Here is a 16,196-nt window from a genome sequence, read left to right as displayed (position 1 = left end):
ACTCTTTATGTGATACGTTTGTCCGTTTCGTTTCTATATTGTTCACATATTGAATGGCTCAATTGTTTTTATCGAAGTTGTGATTCCTTTTCGTTCGATATTAATTCAATGACTTGTCTAGACGAAATAAATTTAACTCCATCGATATCGTTATCTGTGATTAATTCTATATAAAAACGCATTCCTTTTTTTATACGATTTATTAAAACTTATCATTTTATCTACTAATGTTATCCATTATTCGAGATAATTACAATCGATCAAGAGGAGTATGGATCTAGAGGAGATGTTTATCTTGGATTTATAATACAAAATTTAAAAATTGCAAAACCGAAGAAGATTTTCTTTCGGAATTTCATATACGAAAAGAGCAAAATCGAGTAGAAAGTCTGTACCATTTTTGTTGGACCATATAACCGGGAAAATTTCGCGATGCGAAAACACCATTATCTTCTTTCATATTGCGTAAGCAGAATAACGTATGAAAAAAAAAGTGAATGTCATCTCGTACGTCATCCATGTATCATCTTTACTTTTTATGAAAAATGCAAAGATACGAGTTACTATGTAATATTGTATTTTCGTGGCGTCCTCGCAACGTCTCGTTTAAATCAATCAGGCTGGATCTTCGGTGAAGTCATTTACGCAACTTACCGACGTGGAAACGTTCTAAAATCATCCTCAAATTTCCGTCCTTTTCGTTACGCTTCGGGAAACGCATCCAATGACCTTCTTCCTCGAGGATGACGAATATGCGTCGATCTTTTTCTTGCTTTTTCTACGAAGAAATTATCTATTTTTCCAGGAAGATGCTTTTTACGCTCAGCTATATCTCTTCGAATTTTTATCTCACGCTATCACTGTCTCTTCCTCCCTTTCTCTCTCTCTCTCTCTCTCTCTCTCTTTCTCTCTCTTTGTGTCTATCCCTTTCTTCCTTTCTCTCTATTACTCGGCCGGTATAATCGAGCGAAACGTCGTTGAGCTGCGCGCGCGTATTACCGTTCCATTCCGTCCATCCAAAATAGTCTGGGAATCAAAAGTGGGTTAATCTCAGTTCGGTTATTCTCCCACGTCCGATTACGTGAGAACGGAGTTCGTCCTCGCCCGTCGTAATCTCTTTCTTTCGTTTTTAGTTTTTGCTTCGTATCAAATTTCGAGATATAATCATACTTATATAAAATACTTATATAGAAAGTACATCGCGAACTTTGAAAATTGGCTCAGTTTAATTCGAGCGACATCAATGAAATGATTTTTTAATGTTCGCTTTCAATATTACTTAAGAATTATTAATAATAGGATCTCTATGAACCGTCTGATCATTTATGAAGTTAATCAGAAATTGATTAAATGTTTACAACGTAGATATATACATATATATATGTATATGTATATATATATATATATATATGTATATATATATATATATTGTAATTATACGATGCGCGTTATCGAATTAATGAGATTTCCTAACGAGGTTAAAATAAGTAGCCTTCTATAACGAATATCTCTTACATTATATATTGAGTGCAAGTATTTCTTCAAATATAAATATATATATACAAGAATTCTTAGTTCCGGAACAAAATTGATTATGAGCTTTGGAAAGAGTAATGAGAACTTGATTTTTATTCAAATATTCCTAGCAATATTGAGTTATTAATTTGATTCATTTAAAATGGCAATTTAAGTGGCAATGTGTAAATTAATTGCTTTTTTAATGCTTTGAGAAGTCCAACGAAAAGAAAGATACGATCGTAATTTCAATAAAAAAAAAAAAAAAAAAAAAAAAAAAAGTTTAGAGAATTGATTTTTCTTTTATCATGGAAATATTCTATTACAAATTGCGCAGTCTTTCCACTTATCGAACAATTGCTTCCTTCTATAGTATATTATAAAAATAAACAGCCTTCTTGTTGGCCATTTAAGAGGCGTTTGCCCGATTGAAGTCTAACAAAAGCTTCCAATAAAAGGACAAAACTTGAAGAAGAATTCCTAAATTCTTCCCATCGTCGAGTCCATTAATTTTTAAGGGGAAAACTTTATTTCACTTCCCTTTGTGACATTTTTCAAGATTCCTTATTCTCCTTCCTCTTTCAAAATATTGATTTTTTTTGAGGGAGTCAGGAAGAAAAATTTATTCAATCTTGTGATTCTTTCGGTTTAACAATAACGCCTTGTCTGTTTTCTTCATGTTTTATTTTTTTCTGTTTTCCCCTTATCTTACAAAACTTTGTCGTTAGTAGCAACGATTATCACTCACTCTCTGAGAAACATACGAGGAGCCTTAAATCACATGGAGCCATTTAATTTTGTAGATCGATCGCCAACGTGGCATCGTTTCGTTCTAGGTATACTAAAACCGTTCTTCCGTACTCTGTAACTCTGGACGAAAGAGTGGTGTTGTGATAGTGGGGATGCTATTAGAAGGAAATGAACACTCTCGTAAAACTCTGAGTATTCGTTTTTTAGTATCAAGGTATACTTACACAACTTTCCTTATTTCTTCTTCAAAAAAGAGAATTGATCATTGGTCATAATGGAAGTAAATGCATATATATATATATATATATATATATATACAGTAAGAAGAAATTTATCATTGATATTCGACTGCTTTTACCTCTTCTATAAAAGCTCTTAGTTACGCCTCATAAAAACTGGTAATTATAGTCATTTGGATCGTTCTATTACATTAGATATGAATCGAATTTGGGGAATAAAAAGTAATGCTTTATCACATTATACTGTTTTATAGTATACGATAATAAGTGAAAAACAAATATTTTTAAAAAATATGTTGATTACCACGATTATACACATGTAATACGATAATTCGTTTAGTCGTCAAAATCACTTATATGTGTATGTTATTAATTTCTCTTTATTTCTATTACATTCTGTTTTCCATTTATTCTTTCGACTTGTCCATTTATTCCAGTTCGTTCGATGATAATAACGTATACGTAATCTTTCCTGGTATTGATAAAAATTCTGAAAACTAAAAAGAAAAATAAACACAGATTTCCGTTCGAACGATTCTCATATCCATTTTTTTCTTATAGAAAAAGAAATTCTTTGAAAAGGTCGGATACAAGAGATTCAATGTTAGGAATACGTTTTAAGAAGAACGATGTGATTAATTTGGCTGTCCAGTCCAACGTACGTATCTATAGATTGTTGTGAAAATGGGATACCAAGATGGTAGCTGTTTCTCTTCCTAATAATACGTAAAAAGTATATGCAGCTTTCTTCTATGATTATATCGTCTATAAAGATTACGATATAGTGAACCAAGTGACACGTAAAACGATCATATTGATCAAAATTTTATACGCTTTTCTACGTTCCTTCTGAGTAATAATTTATTCTAAGAATTCTATAAAAATCCTTTGTCACTGATTCCCCTTGATATTTGGTAACAGAGAGATATTTGCCGTGAAAATTGATATTTCAAAGAAAAGAAATGAGAAGTAATGTGAACATTTTCTATCTAGACGAATTAATTAAAAGTATCAATCTTTTGTTCGTTTTCTTATCCAAATTCAACGTTTCCAATTTTTCTTTTTTCCACGATTCCTTGAATCCTCTTGATAGACACAATTCAAATAGAAATTATCATTCTTCTTTTTCTTTTTTTTTCTTTCTTTTTTTTTTTTTTTAGACATCGTACTCGACTAAAGTCGGTTTTGGAAAACCGGGTCATCCTTAAATAGTACTTCACTCTTGAAATGTCAGCGTTGCGTAATATCCAAAGTACCTGTTAAATCCTAAATATTTACATGCCTCAAAGAAGGCCTTTTCTCGTCGAAATTTTCCTCTCCTTACCTCCGCGTAGACTCTTATCTCCATGTTCTGGAACTCGAAGATGGGAAGACCGATCCGACATTCAAACTCTCGTGCTTGTATTAAACTTTCATTTCTTAGAATACTTTCTTCTACATGCTATTTTACTTCGAGCAAAAGAAAATACCCACATCTCGTCGTTTTCAGGAGAATACGATTTCGCTGAATTATAAGGTTCAGTTATGTAGGTAGGTAGGTAGATAGACATATTACATATACCGAATGCACTTTCTTCCTAAGTGGTAGAAAATATTTCGTGATCGTACCGGAACTTCCAAAAAGAAAAAAAATTTTCTCCAGAATTATCGACGATTTTATTTTTCTCGAGTTCGACAAGGAACGTAACTATAAATAATATCGTCACTTTATGATAAGTAATATACAAAATTTCACCGTAGTTTAATATCTATATCTGAATTCTTTTGTTTCATAAATTGTGGATAACAAGTTTCGGAGAGAGAGAGAGAGAGAGAGAGAGAGAGAGAGAGAGAGAGAGAAATTCGAATCATTTTGTATGTGTTATTGATCCCGAGTTCACGTAAAATTTTTCCTGAATTTAAACTTTCAAAGTGAAATTTGAAATGATTAAAATTTTTTTTTCTCAACACGCGATTTCGCAATTATTTTTCAAGCAAGAAAGTAGGTATATCAAGTACATCCTTCAAAGGCAAAAGAAAATTCTTCTCAACTTATCGTTCACGTTCTTTCCATTTACCGTATTACTCGGTATGCATCGGTGTAATTGTTCCTCGTGTAAAAAGAACGCAAAATAATGCTTTAGTAAGAGTGAAAGAGAAAAAGAGATAGGGTAAAAGTCGAGGCTACGGGTAATATGATATAAAGGGGCGTCGGAGTGCTTTTAATATTGAGTAAGACTATTTTCTCATATTATTTTCATTTAGTTATACATTACTTTTTTGTTTTCCCTAAGAAAATAAAGATACACGAGGATGAAATATGATAAATAAAAATTTAAATATTCTTTGATAAAATACTAAAATGTTCGCGGTAACGTCGTTTGAATTTTTCCTTTAAACGAATTTAATTATTAACGAAGATCAATCAATGATTAATTACTATCTAAAATAATATAATTATTATTTATAAATTATTTCAATAAAGCAAATCAAATATAATATTAAATATCCTATAATATTAGATATCTATTATTACTTAGATAATACCTATATAATACTACCAATCGTCGAATTAAAAATTAATCCTTTAATAAACTCGATTAATTTGACGATTATCGATATTGCGTTAAAAAAAATTCTATTTCGAATAACTGAATTTTTTAGTTAAAAGAATGTTTCCCTTTTTGATACTCCTTGTATACTTTATATGCTTGTAGATAATTTAAAACTTGGTTAAAGTACGTTAGGTTTACCGTAGAGGAAACGTGTATAGCGTTCTGAGTTGTCGCCCGTGTATATTGAAAATACGTCAAACTGTAAAGCTGCTTTGAACGTATAACAGCTGTTGCGACCAAAGGTGCGTCGTCGATACCCCCTAAACAAAGTTAGGGAATAATTAAACTATCGAAAGGTTAAGTCGAATATTCTCTTCGAAGATAAACGGTTGTATTGACCGTGTTATAGAGATTAAGAAGATGAAAACTTAGAAGCTTGAAAATGTTGGTCGAAGAATTTCGAAACGCTTTAATTTTCTTCGTTGTTTATTCTTCTTCATCGTTCGTTTGTTTTTCTTCTTCTTCTTCTTCTTCTTTTTCTTCTTTTTCTTCTTTTTCTTCTTTTCCTTCTTCTTCTTTAGTATTTTATTTATTTATTTTTTTTTCTTTCCCTCTTTCTCGAAGCAGAGTAAACTTTCACCTTTTTGCCATGTTAAAAAGCATTGAAACCGAACTACATTTTCATTTGAACGAACCAACAAGGAAATGCTCTCTTCTCTTTTAATTCATTAAACCACTGGACCTCGAGATTGGGTAGAGTTCAAAGTAAATCCATCAAGTTAGAAAGCAAGGAAGACGACCTTTCAACGGAACAACGTCAAACCCGGTGACATCTTTTGGAGTTACTCAAACGGAATTCGTTGGTATCAAGGTAAGTAGGAATTCAATTGTCTAAAATGAGATAGGAAGGAACTATGGTAAAACGAAAGGAAGATGATTAGAAAGGATATTAGATATAGGAAATCGAAATAATACGTAAAGAGAAATGGTAAGAAAAAATAAAAGGAATAAAAGGGAAGAAAGAAAGAATGAAAGAAAGAAAGAAAGGAAGAAAAAAAGAAATAAAGAAATAAGAAAAAGTAAAAGAGGATATATCGAGTCTCGTCGATTCCAGGTCATGTCATCGTCTTTCTCGTCGCCTTTGTCAGTGGTAGCGTTGGTCTACGAATCGAAGAAGAGCACCGGCCGTTGGTGGTTTCGAGGGTGTTGGGTAGAGTGTATGGAAAGAGGGTGAGAGAGAGTGAGAGAAAGGGAGTCAGAGAGGGTAGTGGGAGGGAAAGAAGAGGTGGAAGAGGAAGTAACGTTGCAACGACACGAACACCAGGTGGCGCGTATGCTAGCAAGAAAATCGATACTTATCGCCTCGGAACGTACGCTCGAGCGTCTTCCAGTACGCGACTCGTGTGCACGAGGTAAACACGGCATCCTATGCCAATTAGAATGGAATGATACGTAAAGAGTGAGAGAGAATTTCGTCACTTCCTGTCTGCTTGATCGTAGAGCTAGCCAAGACATGGTACGTCCTCGGAACAAAGATCGACTCGCCGATTTCTCATGATCACAGTTCCGATTCCTTTCGATATCTCGAGAGCAGTCGTTTGACGCGTCGTGAAGGGGTGGCAGGGAGAAGGGGGCGAAAGGGGTGGTGGGTTGAAGAATGAAAGAGATAGAGATAGAGAAAGAGAGGGGGAGAGAGAGAGGATTAGGGAAATAGGGGGAAGGAGAATTATTTTTAACGAACTTCAAATGAAAAAAATAAAGAAAGAAAACAAAACGAGATCGCATAGGACGACTATGACGTTGACTCGAATCACTAAGGAAAACTTTATCGCATGTGACAGCTTAGATTTTTCTTTGTTCGTTTAAATTACATTCCCCCTTCAAGTCGAGCGTTTGAAATGATCGCTTTCGAGTGATTTTCATGTTTTCCCTCCGTTTTTAATCGACTCTTTTTTCTTTTTGTTTTTTTTTCTTTTTCTTCTTCTTTCTGTCATATGTGCAGTACGGTTTCGTGAATTACGCTCTCGAGCTCCTCGTTGTGAAGAACTTTGGCAGCAAAACATGGGATGAGATAAAGTAGGTAAAATTTACAAAAGAAAAAAAAAAAAGAAAAAAATTAAAAAAATAAAAGAAAAAGAAAGAGCTGAAATATCGTTGCTTTCGGTACTTAATGGAAATTTTCATTTCTGCATGAGACACTCGCGAAGTTTATAATATTTTATTTTTATCGCTTGTTTTCATGTATCACTTTTATTCTATCTTTACTGTTTTAGATATATATCTAGCTCATCCGATTCTCTTTTTTCTTCGTTTTCACAACACGTCCAGGATAGATCGAGTATTCCTTTTTGTCCTGACCACGTGCTTTCCAAGTAACAATATCGTTTATCGCTAAGATCGATGCACCTCGTTTTCTTTTGTAATTCCGTAAAAGCCACGAAGACGATCTTTCTTTCAGTTTGTCTTTTCTCGCTTCGCACGAATGGATCTGTTGATTTTTTTCTTCCACTTTCTCTTAACGGACTATGTATATAGAAATTGTAGAAATCATTACTGTCTAACCGAGCTCAGTGCTGAAATCGATTCTCTCAGAGCAATTTATATTTAAAATGAAATAAAGGAAACTTTGTGTAAAAATCACTTTATAAATGAAGTTTCTATTGTAATTGTATATATATATATATTTTTTTTTTGTTTTTCTTTTTTCTTATTAAAAGAATTTCAAAAATTTTGAGTTCATTCGATGTATATAACATTTAAACGATGTATTCAGGATCGTCAGCAAATGAAAATAAAAGTAATATAAATAGAATTTTCCTTTTTCTCTCAATCATTTTTATTTTCTGGAAATGAAAAGCATAGACCATTTCGATAGGCAAATGATGCTGTAAATTTGAGCTGTTATATCGCATAAATATTCTCGGTCACTTGCACATACTCGACGCTTTTCCTGCTGAGCCCAGCAAACATACGTGTTCGTGTTTATCACCTCGGTAGTGTTCTAACTGAAATTACCTTTTATATTATAGAGATCTATCGAAATCCGCTGAATTGCTGTTTTTCTTGTCCATTTGATAACAGAATAATGAATGAACATTTCTATCATAAAGCATTTGGTTCATTGCACGATATTGAATATCGTAGTAGGATTTAAAAACGATATTTTTTCGATATGGTATCTTTTCGAACACAAAGATATCGACTTGAGAAGAATAATTTATGTTTCTCGTAGCTCTCTTTACTTCGAACAGATACTTATTTTGCTTTGTTACGATCCTTTGTATAGTATGTCTTGTCTCAATTCTTGAATGTGAACTATTTTAGTGGTGTATTCTTTAACATTACAATCAATACCATATTGCTTTTGTTAACTTCAATAATATTTTTCTTAAAGCATGTTTCCTTTGTTAATAATCCGGATGGATCTTCATTAAATTCATTAAAATTAAAAAAAAGTTTCTCGTGAAAGGAGAAACATCATCTAATAAGGATGGATTCAATTTTGAGAAACTTTAGTACAAAGAAGTACAATGTTGCGACATTGTATTTTAAGTTAATACGTACAAATATAAAATTCTATTCATTTTATCAAGCATAAAACGTTTTCAAGAACGAATAAATGCCATCGTGAAAGTTCGAGTTACAGTCGAACAAAAGATTGCATTACACGAAACCTTTCAACTCTTAGCACATTGCCTAAAAGCTAACTTGTTTAACTCGTTTTTCTTCAAACGAAAGACGCAACCATTATTCTTAGAATCTCGCGTCGATACTTTTACTTTTATTTTTATTTTTTTCTACGGAAAATCCAATCGTTTACTCGATCACGTTATCCACCTACGATAGTAAAATACGAGATATTACGTGTTCGGTTTTAAAAGCTTTGGCAAAACCATTCAATTTCTTTAAAGGGTTGATTAAAAACAGTTAAATAGTAAAGAAAAATTGAATTAGAAAAAATGGAATTGTAAATTTACAAGAAAATGTCAACCTTTTACTATAGATCATTTCTTAATTATATTTATTATACTCATACGATATGTTTCAAATTATTTTAACGAATTAATTTATTCGAATGAATCTTCAATCCTACCTATTATATATTCTTCCCTAAGTATATTTATAAAGTACTTGAAAATATCAAAGTATCTTCGAACAGGTTAAAATGTTATTGTAAATTGTTTTAAATTTTATAGAAAAAAAATATTGTTTTAAGATCGTTCAAAACAAAATAATATTTTTCCATCTTAAATAAATAATAATTGTTGTAGCTTTTATAATTATAAGAATGTCTAATGATGAATCTCATAGTGAAACGATCTTATTAAAAAAAGAAAAATAAAAAACAATAAATAACATGTTTCCTAAATAATAAAAATAATATTAATTCGCAACATTCTGAGAATTATATTAGCATGTTCTTGTTTAGATAACTATCGAAATTGTTGAAATACCTTGCTATAATAATAATAATCGAGCATGTATATTTCTCATATGTTTCTTACGTTTAGAATTAATTAATGGTCTAATTGGAACTAGACAATTGAAAGATTAAATCTAATTAGTAATTTCATTAACAAAAGTTAGCTTGAATATAATTATTACTATTATATCAATTGATATTTTCGAGAAGTGTTCTATTTTGGAGAAAATCTTAATATGACTCGATTTAGATTTAATTGAAAGGAATTGTTACGTAGGGCGACAACAAATTTCACGTACCCTGTGTTTCGCCATTGTACTTAAAATAGAAGTTACCCTGAAACTGAAATGCTACGACGGCACTTAGAGGCTCATATAAGAGGGTCACTTTACTCAGCCTAAATGAGGTTTCCACCGCTGCTCTCTCGGGAATGGCATCGTGTTTGCAAATTGCACGTCATTATTTCGAAGTTCTCCTTTCGTTCGAATATTCAAATTTTATAATATTTTCATCAAACACTTTCACTAAAAAATTCATGATAAATTTAAAAGTAAACAATTTATTTTACAATTTTCAGTTTTTTCGATTGACACTCTAGGAAAATTTTAAACTGTATAGATTTGTTTTAAATTATGTAAAGCTTTCGAGGAAAGCTCCAAGATTAAATTAACATCGGGGATATAGCAATATTGAACAATTAAATCGAAAGAATTTAAATAATCTAGATAAGACAGTTGTTAAAATATTTGTCTTTGTTACAATCTATAAAATGAGTAGTCCAAAAAGAAGATGAAATATTAAGGTGATATAAATGATGATATATATATATATATATATATATATATATATTAATTAATTTATTTATTATTGATTTAATTTATTAATTCAATAAAAGCAAAGTTTCATTAGACGAATTTAATATTCCTAGCTCTCTGTATCGTGCTTTCTCTATTATTTGCTAGACGACCCATGAAACGCTCGTTATTGCCCCTCATAATTTGTATCTTTCATAGTTAATTTAAACACAAATATCATTTCTAAATACCTTCTTGTTTGCACGTTTTACAAGCTATCTCTTATATCTTATTGCTCTATCGCTTATTGCGTTTATATGTCATTGTTAATCTTTCTGTTTAATTGCTCTCATAGGTATGCTTACACGAGCAAAGTAATTGACGCAATTTTATTGCTTTAGGAAAGATGCTGCTATTAATATGGACGGACAATTTTTAGTACGACAAATTTACGACGATGAAATTACATATAATCTTATAGCAGCGGCTGTTAATCGATTGAGTATGTATATTATACTTTCTAAATATAATTATGTAGTTAATCGATATATTTGTTCCAATTTAATAAATATAATATCAATTTTTTTTTGTTCCTAATTTGAAATGCAATATATGTTAATCATGTGATTTTATTGTTTTTTTTTCTTTTTTATTAAAATACTATATGTATACGTCTTATTATAGAGTTCTTAAAATTTATTAATCAAACAAAATAAATTCGGAGATAAGCACAGGTAAAATAATATATTATTTGTAGACAATGATACGTAATGTTCGACGGATTATGAATGTTAAACCAACGTACAACTTGCTTATATTCAAGTAAATATATAGCAATTAAACGATATTAATAATAACAATGCGATTGTGTAAATAATTTAACCAAATATATGATTTATCATAACATACAAATCCACAAAACAGGGATGCGTGTGGGAGTTTTGTTTTATTTGTCCTAGATTTAAATCAGTTCTATATTTATTAAGCTCATTTCATTTTCTAGACATTCCTGCGAACGATATATTGGAATTGTTCGGACGAATGTTCTTTGACTTCTGTCAGGATTCTGGATACGACAAAATCCTTCAAGTTCTTGGGGCAACACCTAGAGATTTTTTGCAGGTAAATCGTATGACAAGGATTTATTATTTTTTAAATCAATATTAATTTATAATATAATCTAATTGATAAAATATGATTAATCTCTCTTTTATTACGGAAACATAAATTTTTTTCTTTATCTTTTTTTTTTTTATGTACTACATACGTATTATTCCAAACTAGTTTGACAAACTAGTTTCATTAACATAATTCTCATGTTTATGATACATACACAATGTCGATGATATATCATAATTCATTTTGATACTTCTCGTATAACCAGTTTTCCGTTAGGATAGGTCATGGCTCCTGCGAGTATATTAGAGAGATATATCGTTCAAAGGGAAAGGTTTAGAAAAAGATTTTTTTTGAATAATCCTTTTGGGTCGAGTCAAGCAAGCAATTTTTATTAAAGTGAAAGAAAGAAAAAGAAAGAGATGGTATAGGATAAGAAAACAGGTGAAGCCCATTAAGAAGCTTCTGCTCACTCGGCTTTTTCATTTCCAGCTTTTATCGTACGCAGTCTCACGTTCCGGCACTATGTTCTTGTCATAATGTTCGAAGAATTTTATTTTCTCTCATCCTTTACATCGTTTTGAAAACGTCGTGCTCAATCATTTGCCCGATCCGTTCTAGTCGTACCAATGAAACGACTTTTGACATTTTTCTAAGTTTCAAACGATACGGTATTGTATCATTTCTTTGAATCTTTTTTATTTTTACATTTATGATAACCAGCACAATTGTAATTAATATTAAATATCTTTAGTATATACGATTTCGAATTACGAATAATACAATTTCAAATATCAAATATTAATTTAAATTAAATGCATTATCATAAATGCAAAAACACATATTTTAAAGATAAGTTTTTTTGCTATTTTAGAATCTAGATGCTCTTCACGATCATTTGGGTACATTGTATCCTGGAATGAGGGCACCATCTTTTCGATGTACAGAAAGACCAGAGGATGGTGCTTTGGTATTGCATTATTATTCGGACCGACCGGGTTTGGAATATATCGTTATTGGAATTGTTAAGGTATACTTATAAATAAGAAATCTAAAAATATTATGGAATTTCATGTAATGTTAAACGAGAACATTTTTATCATATAATACATTTTGTCAATGGAATATCGTACATATATATAATGCTATACGACGTTTTATCATAATATCTAATAAAATATTTTGAATTTCATAGTAAATGCAGAATCACTCTTTTTTTTTTTTTTGTTAAAAATCGAAGGAATATATTTTATAGATATTGAAAATTTGAACATTCACCAAAACCATCGTTAAAAATATTACAGAAAATATCTATACATAATGTAACAAGTTTTGTAACAATATGAGAGCGTAAATATAGAAGTTTTATCTATGCCGTAGACCGTGGCGAAAAAGCTTCACGGGACAGACGTGGACATGGAGATCCTGAAGACGAAAAACGAATGTGATCATGTTCAATTTTTGATAACCAATACATCGGGACCCGGTGTCGTTTCAAATTCTATGATCGTCGAACATGAAATGTTGTCTGCCGGTGAGTATGATAAATTTCTTTCGAACGTACTAATACATACGGGATACAAAATTCTTATTAAATTATAAAATCAATTCATCGGTGGAATTAATGGGGCTCTCTGGGTCATGACTATTAATGAGAAAATGTGACGTTATGAAATTCGTTCAAATCATTAGCTCGTTTTTATTAAATCGATTCTTTATCATGAGTTTTTATTTTCTCGTCATTTAATGAAACGTCGAAAATATTATGAGATTCTATTTGATATTTTTTATGTGTAACATGAAACGAAATTATAAATATTTTTTTTTGTTTTTCTCATGTATATGCATACATATGTATTATTATATGTACTCATAGATAGTTATATTTTTGCCGACATATTTTTTGTATTTTGAATGTAGAATATATACAAATTTTTCATTGGTTGTCATAGAACCAAAGGTGAGCCCGACAACGTTTTGCAGAGTGTTTCCTTTCCATATTATGTTCGACCGTGATCTCACAATAGTGCAAACAGGCTATACCATCACTCGTATTTTACCACAAGTCTGCAGTGGTAATTGCAAATTAACCGACATACTTTTCGCCGTAAGTGAAAAATTTATAATTCCATCAAATAAGTTTTGCATTTTCGATTTTTCTTTAACTATTTTTCATTCACATAATTTTCTACGTCATCGTTTATTCCATTATAAAAGTTTATATCAAAATTATGCTTCAATTTTAAGGATGTATCGCGTCCATATATCGTTTATTTGAAATATTACCTGCTGATATTAATTTATAATTAATTTGCTTTCACTCGCTAAATTTCCCTAGCTAATTTTCGAAACTCGATCTTAATTGTTACCAAGCAACGAGCTAACATAATTGCGTCGTGTATTCCTCGTTGCCAAACCTCCCGTTCCTATAATTCATACATATTCATGCGCACGCTATCATACATCTTTCGAATCCAGTTTATTGCCAGCGACATGACACACGCGTTGTGTCCAGTCCGGCTACGTTATTACGTTTTCGTATTAGCATCAGTTCGTGACTATATCGTGTATATAAAAAATAAAATAGAAATACTTGACACTTAATATCATCCTTTAATCTTATCTCGATGTTTAACAAGAGTATGGAGAAAATAAAATGTTTCTCATGCGTCTTTGATTATATTCGTCAATAACAAATTTTCTTAAGATTAGAGTAAAAATGTCAAAAATGCTTGACTTATAAATTTTCTAAACATATACATATACATATATATATATATATATATATATATATATATAGGTACACATATATAGCTATGTCCAATGTTATATTCACAATAAGCCTATACAGGACATTTCGACTCCATACGAAAAGAGATTTGATGGTCGATTATATTCCAGCGAACTGCATTATGAATTCTGGCACATTCCTTCCGCACCCGATAAATAAATTCTCGCAAAACAAGGCTGCATAATGTCGTCGACATTCCTAGGTCAGGCCGCATTTGGAATTAACATTTGAAAACATACTGTCACACATAAACACTGTCTACGTGTTGAGGACTAAAAAAGGAGCGATGCGTGTTGCATCCTCGGAAGAATACGCGTATCTACGTTTGAAGGTTAGTAAAACGATTGTCTAAAATTTGTAGAAATCAATATCATCTCGACATTCGTTAAACTTTGATAGTAGAAAAAAAAATATGATATAAATTTATAATTGAAGATCACTCGACGAATCGATTTAATCGTTTTCTATAAAGTCACTCTCGTTATCTATTATACATAGAGATTGAGATTTTTTTCTTTTGTTTCTTTTTCGTCTTCTCAAAGGATATTGTTAAAGTCAATTGAAACATAGAATACATTTGCATTCGTACAAAGAAGCTTGGTCGTTGAATGTGTTATTAGCCATTTGAGAAATTTACATTTCTCGCTTCGTTCGTGACGAAATATTATCATTTTTTGTTGAAGGGTCAAATGTTGTACATACCTGAGAGTGATCTGACGATTTTCCTTTCTTATCCCAGTGTCATGAATCTCGACGATCTTACGAGGTAATAGATTGTAAAAAATATAAAAATAGTGGACGTATAGGTAGGTTATGAATTTTAGATGATTATATCAAAGAATAACAATTGCATGATTCTCTTCGATTTTTCTATCAATTTACTATTCAATTAAAATATTTTAATAGTCTATTTCTATAAAGGAAAAAGCATGATTTAGCAAGTAGTTCGGCTGCCACCTTAAGGCGCATCCAACTTTTATCGTACTCAAGAAGCAAGAACTTTCTACTTTCTTAAGGACATTACCTGTACTCATTCTTCTTTCTCACTTTGATCGCAACCGGTTACGCATACGTATACACATATGGGCGCGCGCGCGCGCGTGCACACACACACACACACACACAATATATGTAACTTTCGTACTTTTTAAAGAACTTCTTTTCTTTATGTAAATTAAAGTAAGAAGAAAGAATAAGAAAGAAAGAAAGAATAACAAACATGGAATCGTATATTTCTTTATTTAATGAATTTATTATATGGAAAAATATGAAGTGAGCATCATTGAACATATTTTTACATTCGTAAAAGTATTCATTTGTAAATAAAAAATAAAAAAATATCTAAAAAAAAAAAAAAAGATTAAAGAGAAAGTTATCGAAGAAAAATATGTCAAGACTAGAAGAGCATACTAATTCTTGTTTGGTGTGTCGTAGACGTGGTTTATTCCTGAGCGATGTGCCACTACACGATGCAACGAGGGACCTCGTCTTGATGTCGGAGCAGTTTGAAGCGGATTATAAGTTGACAAGAAACTTGGAATTACTCACCGATAAGCTACAGCAAACGTATCGTGAACTCGACGGTGAGAAGCAAAAGACCGACAGGTAAGGATTTCTGTTGGCCCAGAACTTTCTGATAAAGGGACCCCCATCGGGCTTGTCCTCTATTTAGCTTCCATAAGAATCTCTTGGAATCGACTTTTATCACGTCGTAAAATTTTCTTTTTAAAGAAATTACTCTCTCCTTCTCTCTCTCTCTCTCTCTCTCTCTCTCTCTCTCTCTCGGTCTGTCTGTCTCTCTCTCTCTCTCTCTTTCTCTACGTTCTACTTTATTTCTTTGTTCTTTCTTTATCTCGAAGGAAATATCGTTCAATTTAATTGCATTGCAATATCACGTTCTGGAATCGGTCATTTCGATGAAAATGAAAATTACTTTGACAATAAACCGATTATAGTTGACAAAATAAGTTTCTTCATTTTTTGTGTTTAAAATTTCGAATATAAAAGTAAATGCAGATGAAAGATGACAGATAA

The 16,196-nt window shown here is 31.3% G+C and overlaps 2 protein-coding genes across 2 annotated transcripts in view; one reads left to right on the top strand and one right to left on the bottom strand.

The window, feature by feature from the left end:
• Positions 1-16,196, bottom strand: part of Gycalpha99B (guanylate cyclase 1 soluble subunit alpha 2) — a 109,829-nt gene that overhangs the window by 39,595 nt on the left and 54,038 nt on the right. The window lies entirely within an intron of this gene.
• Gycbeta100B (guanylate cyclase soluble subunit beta-1-like) overlaps positions 5,841-16,196 on the top strand; it is a 15,677-nt gene continuing 5,321 nt past the window's right edge. Inside the window, exons 1-11 of the mRNA XM_085664815.1 lie at positions 5,841-5,909; positions 7,041-7,114; positions 7,312-7,410; positions 10,657-10,757; positions 11,259-11,377; positions 12,246-12,401; positions 12,752-12,905; positions 13,324-13,478; positions 14,365-14,493; positions 14,846-14,928; positions 15,597-15,767. Coding sequence (XP_085520941.1) covers positions 10,676-10,757; positions 11,259-11,377; positions 12,246-12,401; positions 12,752-12,905; positions 13,324-13,478; positions 14,365-14,493; positions 14,846-14,928; positions 15,597-15,767 — 1,049 coding nt within the window. The 5' untranslated portion in view covers positions 5,841-5,909; positions 7,041-7,114; positions 7,312-7,410; positions 10,657-10,675. The remainder of the gene's footprint in view (positions 5,910-7,040; positions 7,115-7,311; positions 7,411-10,656; positions 10,758-11,258; positions 11,378-12,245; positions 12,402-12,751; positions 12,906-13,323; positions 13,479-14,364; positions 14,494-14,845; positions 14,929-15,596; positions 15,768-16,196) is intronic.

This window comes from Vespa mandarinia, chromosome 2 (assembly GCF_050613455.1).
Source record: "Vespa mandarinia isolate Hongniang chromosome 2, ASM5061345v1, whole genome shotgun sequence".
Classification (NCBI taxonomy): domain Eukaryota; kingdom Metazoa; phylum Arthropoda; class Insecta; order Hymenoptera; family Vespidae; genus Vespa; species Vespa mandarinia.
Note: the sequence above shows the minus strand (reverse complement) of the source record. Positions and strands in the feature narration are given on the sequence as shown.